General features: G+C 33.1%; 1 protein-coding gene across 10 annotated transcripts in view; it reads left to right on the forward strand.

The window, feature by feature from the left end:
• LOC142350235 (uncharacterized) overlaps nt 1–4,727 on the forward strand; it is a 131,003-nt gene extending 126,276 nt beyond the window's left edge. For all 10 annotated transcript variants that reach the window (XM_075402002.1, XM_075401998.1, XM_075402006.1 and 7 more), the window contains exon 11: nt 4,512–4,727. In XM_075402002.1, the coding sequence (XP_075258117.1) occupies nt 4,512–4,528 (17 nt within the window). In that variant the 3' untranslated portion in view covers nt 4,529–4,727. The remainder of the gene's footprint in view (nt 1–4,511) is intronic.
• The last annotated feature ends 6,668 nt before the right edge of the window (nt 4,728–11,395 follow it).

Below are 11,395 nucleotides of genomic sequence, written 5' to 3' on the forward strand. Positions count from 1 at the left end.
CTACAGCTTGCAGAAAATTTTCCCCTAAACAGGAAACAATTTTTTTGGTCTTACAGAACAAAGGGTTTGTTGAGAACATCGAAAAAAGGTACGCTTCTTGGTTTTTAAAGACACGATAACTTCGATCTTGTTCGGCAATAAGTTGTACATTGGTTTTTTTCAGAGAGCATTATTGAGACAGCTGAAGACGTTAATGGCAACCGTATTTGGAAAACTATTAATCATTATTTTTGGAGCTACTTTTTTAATCAAAAAATATTGGTCAGTGACTATAAAGTTGTTACAAACTTGTGCAATAAACTGAAAACAGCTTTTTCTAAGATTTGCTGTACCATATTCATCTTCTATTGCACTCAGACAAAATTCCGGAAATCAGTCGTCTTGAAAGAAATTTTAATTTGAAAAACAAAACAGGTATTTTCCTTCAATCCGTGTTTAACCAATACATCAAATTGACTGATTTTTTATGTTAATTCGACCTTCCTATGAAATAGATCTTATGTATTTCAAATATTACATGTAAGGTTTTGAATATTTTATATCTATTTTCGCTAGTCTAAGTCAGTTAAATGAGTAAATTCAAAATGCGAAGGTTAAAGGCTGGACCATATTTCCTCGGAAACGCAAAAAATTGAAATGTCTCGTCGGCAATCGATTCAGATTTTGAGAGCTTTTCGAAGGTTTGAATTTTGCAGCTCTCGGGAAAAGATACGATCTGCAAAATTTGGTTTAGCAAAAGCTTAGGCCAGCTATAAAGTTTCTTACCCCCATCTCATTGGGGTTCAAACAATTAAAAAACAGTAGAAAGTAAATTTTTACAATCTAATTGGAACATTTTTCATTGCGCAGTTAAAAGTTCATTTTATACAAAAATACAAGAATACTGGCATACAACAATACTAGCGTACAATACTTGGATAGTTTTTGAGCATTAAATTTTTAAAATTAGTGAAAGTTGACCCTACTCCAAAAGAAAAGCAAGGTAGTCAACAATTTCAAACTCGGAAGACTACAATTTCAAACTCGGAAGACTACAATTTCAAACTCGGAAGACTACTTGAAAGCTATTTTCTATTTGGATCGGAAGGGTTTGGATAAACCAGAAAAGTGGGAATACTGTTCCGAATAGATTATTTTGACTGAGTGGTTTTCAATAGTTAAGTTTTCTGATTAACTAAGTAAAATCGACGCTGATACTGTTTCCTTTTCCCACGTGAATAAAGATTGTTTTCACCGTAAACTGAAAACGTACCAATGCTTCTTTTTGCACTAATAACGGATGGCTTAGCATTACAGTGTGTTGTCATGTACTTTTTGGCTTAGTTAGTGATATCTGATTCCACTTATCAAAATGGTTTCTAATTATCTTTTAATTGCCTTATACCCTCCAAATCCTCAAACAGCTTAGGCTTTTTTTTCGTATCACATACGAGCAACATTATCATTCCCCTTATATTGTGTTAGATGCTGAAATTCGGCTAAAAGCGAAATGTGCAACGCTGTCGCCCTTGTTTTGAGATTAAACACGGGATTTCGCTTACAACCTCGCATAAACTTACTCGCCTCTTAAATATGTCTCTAACTTAATTTGTATGTACATGTATAGATTATAAGGTTCTAAAGGATGACACCGGTAGGGCCGAACGAGTGCAGAGTAGAATGTTATAAAATGATATTTAAAACTGAATACTTCCCCTACTCTGATTGGTTGATATTAAACTCAGCACTTTAAAGGCAGTTTGTTGTGAAAAATTACTTACCAAATTCGCCATTTCTTTGGTTGTACTTTAATTTAAACCAATCAGATTAATTGGCCATTCAAATTAAAGCATTTGGTTCTGATTCTATTTCTCAGTCGGCTCTGCGCCCGTTCGGTTAATTTTGGCACCGTTCTAATGGAGCGAAAGGGATGGCAGAAATCATTTCCTAAATTGAGTTGCAGAATGGGGTGGCAGAAATCATCCTGATCTTTTCGACAATTCCCTCTTTTCAAAAGCAGATGCCCCAATATTTTGCAAAAGGTGGCTAAGGAGAAAAAATTCCCCTAAACAGGGATCGAATTTTTTGTTCTTACCGAATAAGGGTTTTGTTGACCACATAGATAAAAAGTGTGCTACTTGGTTTCTGAAGACAAGATAACAAAACGTCTAGTTCTGATGGCTGGTTTTGGCGGAAGTAATCTGATATTTTGTTATAACTTAGATCTTTTTCGGCAATAATTTGTACATTGATTAAGACAGCAAAAGACGTTAATGGGAACCGTATTTGGAAAACTATTAATCATTATTTTCGGAGCTACTTTTTTCATCAAAAAATATTGGTCAGTGACTATGAAGTTGTTAGAAATTTTTGCAATAAACTGAAAACAGCTTTTTCTAAGATTTGCTGTACCATTTTTATCTTCTATGGCACTCAGACAGAATGCCGGAAATTAGTCGTCTTGAAGAAAAATTAACGTGAAAATTAACACACGTATTTTTTAATCCTTGTTTAAGCAATACGTCAACCTGACTGATTTGTTATGTTAATTCGACCTTCATATGAAATAGTTCTTGATGCATTTGAAATATGATATATAAGTTTTTAAATATTTAAAATCGATTTTCTCTAGTTGAGTCAGTTAATTGAGCTCTTTCGAAAATTCCCAGCGAAGGTGAAAGGCTGCACCATATTTCCTCGAGAACGCAAAAAATTGAAATGTCTTGTCGACAATCGATTCAGTTTTTGAGAGCTTTTCGAAGGTTTAACTTTTGCAGCTCTCGGGAAAATATATCGATCTGCAAAATTTGGTGTAACAAAAGCGTAGGCCTGCTATAAAGTTCTTAACCCCCATTTAATTGGGGTTGAAACAATTAATAAAAGAACAAGTAAATTTGTGCAAAATTACAAGAAAACTCGCATACAACAAAACTAGCAGATAGCAGACAATTTCACTGGCATAGTTTTTAGCGTTTAATTCGTGACAGTTGACCTTACTCCAAAAGAAGTGCAAGGTAGTCAACAATTTCAAACTCGGAAGACGACAATTTCAAACTCGGAAAACTACTTCAAAGCTATTTTATATTTGGATCGGAAGGGTTTGGATAAACCAGAAGAGTGGGTATGCTGTTCCGAACAGATTATTTTACGGAGTAGTTTGACTTAATAACTCAATAGTTAAGTTTTCTGATTAACTAAGTAAAGTCGAACCTGAAACTGTTTCCTTTTCCACGTGAACAAAGATTGTTTTCAGTGCAAAGTGAAAACAAACCAATGTTTGTTTTTGCACTAATAATAGATTTTAATCATTATAGTGCTTTGCCATGTAGTTATTGGATTATTTAGGGTCATCTGATTCTACTTAACAAAATGGCTTTGAATTATCTCTTAATTGCCTTATCCCCTCCAAATCCTCAAACTGCTTATGCTTTTTTTCATATCACATACGAGCAACATTACCATTTCTCTTATATGAAAAAAATGCCCCAATGCGGCTAAAATAAAAACGAAATTTGAAACGCTCTCGCCTTTGCGTTAAGATTAAACACGGGATTTCGTTTACAAATTCGTGTAAATTTACTCGCCTCTTAAATGTGCGAATAACTTAATTGTATTTGTATAATGACATGTATATATTATAATATGTATATATCATAAAATTCTAATGGAGGACGCCGGTACAGCCGAATGAGCGCAGAGCAGAATGCCATAAAATAATATTTAAAACCGTATTTTTCCCGTGATCTGATTGGTTGATATTAAACTCAGCACTTTAAGGGCAATTTGTTGAAAAAAGTACATACAAAATTCGTCATTTCTTATGTTTGTTGTACTTTAATTTAAACCAATCAGATTATTTGGCCATTCAAATTTTTAAATTTAAGCATTTGGTTCTGATTGTCATTCTCATTCGGCTCTGCGCCCGTTGGGCTAATTCTTAGCATAGTTCTAATGGAGCGAGAGGCGTGGCAGAAATCATTTCCTAAAATGAGTTGCAGAATGGGGTGGCAGAAATCACCCTGATCTCTTCAACAATTGCCCCCTTTTGCAAAAGCAGATTACCCCCAGATTTTCCCACTGGCGGGTCGATGCGCGCGCTTCACGCGCGTCTCGGCTTCGCCGCTATAACCGACCCGCGATTTCCGGATTACATCCCACAGCCCATGAGAGGCATTGCCGTGAACAGTGGTCTGTAATTGATCTTAAACTGATATTCGGCCATCTAAACTGCAGGCCAAGTAATTTTGTGGTAAAGTATAGCGCAGAAAAGGGGCGATTCTCCACTAGGTACCAAATGAGGAGGGTGGGGGCGCAAATTGTTGAAAAAATCCGATCAGCCCCCCGTTTATGGGGCATATAACTTTTAGCCCCCCCCCCCCAGGCGCAAGTGCCATTTTTGACATATTAAGCAGCTATGTAAAATCACATAATATGTGATGGGGTGTGGCATAAAAACGCGGGGTGGGGAGGGCGAGCTCAAACAGAATAGACCTCTGGAGTCATTTTATTCAAAATGTTGATTTGTGTTTCAGATTTCCCGTCTGGCTAGCATCAACGATTGATTTCATTCCCCATTTTTTTTACTACGACAGCCTCCAAGAGAAGTTTCGACAAACAAATAAACAAACACGTTGAATTCCACAGTGCAAACTTTAATTTGTTGTGCCTTAACCTAAATTAAAGTTGCATTCAGCTCTTGTTTATCTTAGATAAGTTATCCTTTTATAATTCAAATTATCATCCAGAAACAGTTTTTATCGCAACAACATTACAAATTGGAAAATGAGAATGTGACGATACAAATTTCTAAAGGAATCGGAAACAATCGGATGTTTTTGAAACTATATGCCAAAGTTACTTTGAGCATTGCAAGTTCTATAATGAACGGAAAATGTTTTAACAGAACATAATGACATCTGAGCTTAAAAGCTGAATGCAAGAGTGAATGAGTTTAGAAAAATCTTTTGAAAGGTTAGATTTCACAGATAATTGTGAATAAAATTCTTAGACGATTTTGAATATGGAAGAAAGTCCAATTATGCCTAAAATGTTCATCTTTTATCAGTGGTGTAAGGTTGAATGTGACAATTAGCACATGATTTGTTTATTTCGATGACATGCAATAGCTGACATCAATATTGCTACCTTCAATTTTCGGATCTATTCTGTCCCCCCCCCCCCCCCCCCCAGTGTTTTTTATGACCCCACGTTACAAGTTACATGTTGTTACCACGTTAATATGTAAGAATTCGCACGTGCGCCTGGGAGTCATAAAAGATTTATGCTCTCTAAGTTAGGGGGGACAGAATAAGATCCCAATTTTGTTGTGCAATGAAGCAAAAATTGTTTGTGCCTTATTGTCAAAAGTTCTCGGCAAGAGGATGTCGTTATCCTGGAGATTCGTAGTGTTTTCGCGGTACTACAGTACCACTTATATTTTGATGCGCTATTTTTCACAGCAATTCACTACTAGTTACCAAAGTTGTGAAAATGATTTTATCAGATGAAAAAAGATTAAACAAAAAAGAAACAAAAAGAATTCACAAGGGTAAAAAACAAGGGTAAAATTCATGAGGGTAAAAAAACTTGATTGAATTAAGTGACTCAATGGGCGAATCACCAGTCAACAAATAATAACAAACAAGGCGGCTTGGTAATGTGCGATCGCACATAAGGTTCCGACCCCGCTCATCCACAATTTTGGCATAATTGTCTACCAAATGAGGAACAGATAGAAAAACTCAAAAAATTCAAGTATTTTTCAAAAAAAAAATTGGTGTACGAACGAAAAGATAGCCTCCAACGCAAATAACTCAGTGGAGTAAAAAATGATGCATTAGATTGATGAGATATGCCGACATTAAGAAAGTGAGCGAAGACGAACGGCAAAATCAAACAAAAACAACAAACATTAATTACATCAAAAAATTTATGTCCGTTTCAAAAAATAAAGCAAAGTCAAAATAGCGTCAGATAAAACTGAAAATAAACAAAATAACTTGTAATTCATCAGAAAAAAATGGTTTTTCACCAGTTCATAATAAAGCTGGGTAACAATTAGACAAAAAGAACAGAAACTTAAAGTTAGAAAATTTGCCGAATTTTTTCAAAAAAAAATTTAATTCAAAGTAATGAAAACCATTAGGAATCAACTAAAATATCCCATAGGTTTACAATTAACAATGCTTTTATACAAGAGAGTTAAGAACTCTTGGTTTTCAATTTTTTATGCTGTCACAAAAAGAAAAACAAATAGACAACAAACTAAAAATCAATTAAAATTTGCCAGAAATTGCTTTGGAAGCCATACTTCCGCACACATACTTTGGCCCCCAAAATATGTCCGCTTGCGCCTTCGTCGAACACCGACAAGATTTTATTTGGCCGCTCATTGATGAAAATAAGCAACAATTAGACAAAGAAGAAAAAATGCAAAATTATATAATACTTGTTTTTTTTTCGTAAAAAATTTATTTCCAAAGACATGAGGGCCATTAATTACAAAATTGAAAAGTTGAAAAGGTTCGTCCATTTTTCCAAAGGAAGCCTTTGAGACATGCAATTATCCAGAATATGTCTTACGTCTACAAAAAGAGCGTAAAATATGACAAAAATCAAAAATTAATTTACTTTTTGTGAAAAACCCGTGTACAAGCCAGTAAATTCATAACGAATTCTCTTAAAACATTAGATTTTGTGACACCAATCCCTTATGACACTTTCCCTTGAAATGTATTATGTGATTTGTCATTAATGAAACCAGGTAACAAGTAGACCAAAAAGAAAAAAAGCGAGATTATTTAAAACTTGTTTTTATCGAAAAAATTTTTTTTTCCAAAGACATGAAAGCAGTTAATTACAAATTGAAAAAATTTAATAGGTTCATTTGTTCTTCCAAAGGAAGCCCTCGAGACATGCAATTATCCAGAACATGTCTTACGTCTACAAAAAGAACGTCAAATATGACAAAAATCAAAAATTAATTTACTTTTTGTGAAAAACCCTTGTCCAAGCCAGTAAATTCATAACGAATTCTTTAAAAACATTAGATTTTGTGACACCAATCTCTCTTGAAACCTTACCTCGACAACAATAATTTCCTCTTTAACCGTTAATTAACGAGTTTAGGTAACAAACAGACAATAAGAGGAACAAAAATGCAAAGTTGAATTGTTTTTTTTTTTTCATTTTGGAAAACAATTGTTTTCAAATTAATGAAAGTCATTATCTATCTTCTAATATCAGAACATCGGCTCATCTACTCTTCCAGGAAAAGGCAATCAAACCGGGTCATTGTACAGGAAATTACATGCGACTAATAAGACAAAGTAAAAACGACAGTTAAAGACAAAATTAAAAAATTCAATTAAATTCTTCGAGAAAGTTTTGTCGAAGCAGTACAGAAACACAATCTATATCTTTCAGGATTTCAATATTATCAATTATGCGTTATTTGTAACGCAAAAGTGTGATACATGAACTGACAATAACGTGATAATTTGACAAAATTAGAAAACATGAAAAATGGTCAAATACCAAAAAATTAAAAAAAATAATTTGTGAAATCTAGCAGTATCAAAGCCAGGACACCATAACTTAAGGCGTAAAACAGCAATAAAGACTAAATTTGAAATCAGTTTAAAAAAGGAGCACTCTTTGATTGCTCACACTAAGCTACAAGTTGACCAAAGTAAGAGAAAAATGGAGGCAACGTTCAATAAGCAATATTTTATTTAAAAATCAACTATTTTAAAACTCAAAACGAACATAAGCTTTCAAGCAATCAATTAAATAAATTATTTTTGAGCTAATTAGGAAGCCAATAGGACCTATCACTAGTGAGCTTTGATTTGAAATGTTCTGTTATTTAATTAATATAAAATCATTGAGTTTTTTTTTATAAAAAACCGACTGATGACAATCCGAATTATTTTTTTGGTGCAATGGCCCAAAATTGGTACAGAACTAGTCCTGCTAATGCTGATTGTCAGGTAGGAATATTTAATTTATGGAATGTCATTGATAGAGATATTTTGTTTGTTAAAAAATCAAAAGTAAATGCTGCGTTTTTGAAAATCAACGAATAAAGTTAGCAAAAAACGGCAAAGTTTTGTTTACAGAGCATTCTCAACGGAAGTTGAAGTGGAATTAGCCCCCTTTTCAGTCAAAAAAAGATTGTGTTAGTGGTGTTTGGGTGTGCACTTCCTGCAAACTTAATCAGAATGGACTAAAGAAACTTATTTCGTGTTGTTTTTGATGAAAAAGTCTGAATTTTGTGAAATTTTTAGCCTGAATTTTAGACAAAAAGAATTCAATGAAAATAGCCGACAATGTATTTTGTCTTGAAACGTAAAATCAACAACATTTTCATGAAAAATTGCGTTAAATTTTATCAAAATTGACAAAATTTTAGTCAAAAATTCCGAGAAAAGGTGAATGAAATCAACGGAATTCACTCTATTTTCTCGAAAGTATAAACCTCGTTATCTCCCTGTCAAAAACGAAAATCTAAAACATCTTTTTAATTCCATATTCTGCGCTGGACAAGCTTTCTAATGATACTAGTCTCAACTCTCTACAATGAACATATCGATCGGCCAAAATTGACTGAACAAAAAAAAACCAACTGAGTATATAGTTCCTCCCCCCCCCCCTCAAGAGGGGTCGGAACAATAATGATAAATAAAAAATGAACTTTAATATATTTACAATCAGTCACGGTAGGTAGTACCGTCGTATCACAGGAAAGAAACAGCTTCTATTCAAACAGGTCTGTCTAACTAGGTACGAAATTTCTGAAAATATCTACCCTATAAGAGGTGTACCTGAATATGCAAATGTTTTTGCTAAAAATCTCCAGTATACGAAAAATTGCAATAGACGTGCTGAATGGTTTGAATGGTTGGAAATATTTAGGAAGCTTAGTTCTCAGCACCACATGAGATGAACAAAAAAGCTTAACCACTTCTGAATTCAGCACTCCATAAATAATTTACATATTCGTATTTCTTACACAAAGTTTACCGTTCCAAAAACAATAATGTAAACGATGAATGTAATTCTTATAAAAATCTACACATTTACTGCAAAACTTAGCAGGCTTTAGCATAGCAGTCTTTAATTAATACCAGTATTCCAAGAGTCAAAATTCGGCAATTTTGTGGCTAAATTGTACACAATTGATTCGGAAAATTCAAAACTGTTTCAATACATTCCATATACATTCGATGTTGTTGAAAGCAGTTCAAATTGAAAATTTTCAGCTTGGTTTCATATTGATTATATACATTCTTTTACAAGCTTTTGTCCACAACTTTCTTTACTTAGTTTCCGAACTTCAACTGTAGTCAAATCTTCAACCATAATTTGTCCAGCACGACAGAAGTAAGAAAAAATATCTAAGAAAAGTGTTAAGAATAAGGAAAATGTCAACTAAAGTGTTGAAAAATATTAACCAAATACACTGCCAGTGTGCAATTTTCGTAAGAAAAACGTGCAAATTTATTGAGTAAAATGACAAAAGTGTTCAATTCACATGCGGATTGTTTGAAAAATATACATGGAAAATGCTAAAATTCAAGTAATTTGGCACGAATTTCTTCGTCGAAAGATCATCAAAAACGGTCAAATTAAAATGTTCACAAAAAACCAGTTGAAATTGAAATCAACACTCGACAAAATGTAAGAAGATCATACACGGTTAATAACTAATTATGAGCTTCTGGACTTCGCCGGATAGTGAGAAAAAATACAGAAATGTAGGAAATTTTTTTCATTAATTTTAGAAAAAATACGTGTGCCAAAAATGGAACAAAAGAACTTGAAAACCAACAAAAATGGTTGGTCAATAGAATGTGAGTCTTTCGGCACCCTCGAAATGAAAAAAAAATTGATGCGAAACAGCAAATGCTCAAAGATTCATTTTGAGCCTAAAATGATTCCACTACAAAATGGCCTAAAAATGATAGACAGAATGTGAATTAATGTTTGCAGAAGGTGAATAGCAAACAAAAATGAAAATTCACTCTTCACCAGAACAGTATTTCGAAATAATACCGTTTTCGCTTCACTTGGAGTAAAATCGCCGCTTATTTATCTTCTTTGCCACTTTTAAAGGAGAGATTTTCATTTTTATGCTAACCTTCTTTATATTTATATTTAAATTTATAATTTATATAGGTTTCCACGTTACCCTTCAATCAACTGAATACCTATCCATTTGTCAATTTGTAAGTTTGTGATGAAAGCTGGCTAATAATTTCAAAAAGCCGACTACAAATAGTTTCAGAGATAAAAAACAGTTGATAAGGTACTGTACTATAGGCTTAGTCTTTTGTTCATCCAGTTTTAGCCGACTGATAGTAACAGCAGAAAATCGTGAGTGGTATCATCAAAAGGCCGTCAGCGGCAAAAAATTGGAGGGAGTTTCCAAGTTTCAGCTTATCAAGTTAGTTGTGTTCAAAGTAAAGTTAAATTTCTGTCTAATAGAAACATTTGATCAATTTTGATAACATCCTTTTTTAACTATTTTTTTAATGTAATTATCATGAAAAACAAGTAATTTCTGTTTAATTAGAAAACACTTGATACAGTTTTATGTCAAAAGGTTGTCAATTTAGTATTTTTCTTTTCTGTTTTGCACCAGTTAACTAAAGTTTTTGCTAATTGTTTTATTCATGCGCTAATAGGCCTTAAAAACGGTGAAAATTGAATAATAACAAAGCAAAAAAATATTTGTGACGTTTTTGCTGAGCAACTAATGAATTCAGAACTTCAGTCAAAGAAAATTTCATTCTTAAAATCGAAATTTTGTTTCTTTATTATTTTTATTTGTATTTCTTTGTTATTCATTGTCATATCGAAAGTTTTTGAACTCAACTATAAAGCTGTACGTTTCATTTTTTTTGAAAAATTCGCAATTTTGTGAAAAACAACTGAAACTTAATGGACCTCGTGGAAATTTTTGTTCAAAATTTTGCTTAACAAAACTCAAAATGTTTTAATTGTTTTTGTTTTTTCATTAGTTAGTATCCTCTCCTGATAGAATATTCACAGTGTATTTAAGAAATCTATTTGTTTTTTTTTCAACATTGCTTCTCAATTGTCCTTCAGTGTTTTTGATTTTTAGACCGGGTCTTTCGGTTTTTGGGTTTATTAGTATAAAAATTAGCTTAGATTCCAAAAATGGAACAAAAGAACTTGAAAACCAACAAAAATGGTTGGTCAATAGAATGTAAGTCTTTCGGCACCCTCGAAATGGAAAAAAATTGATGCGAAACAGCAAATGCTCAAAGATTCATTTTGAGCCTAAAATGATTCCACTACAAAATGGCCTAAAAATGATGGACAGAATGTGAATTAATGTTTGCAGAAGGTGAATAGCGAACAAAAATGATAAATCACGTTTCAACAGAAC

This window comes from Convolutriloba macropyga, chromosome 12 (assembly GCF_964194025.1).
Source record: "Convolutriloba macropyga chromosome 12, txConMacr16.3, whole genome shotgun sequence".
Classification (NCBI taxonomy): Eukaryota; Metazoa; Xenacoelomorpha; order Acoela; family Convolutidae; genus Convolutriloba; species Convolutriloba macropyga.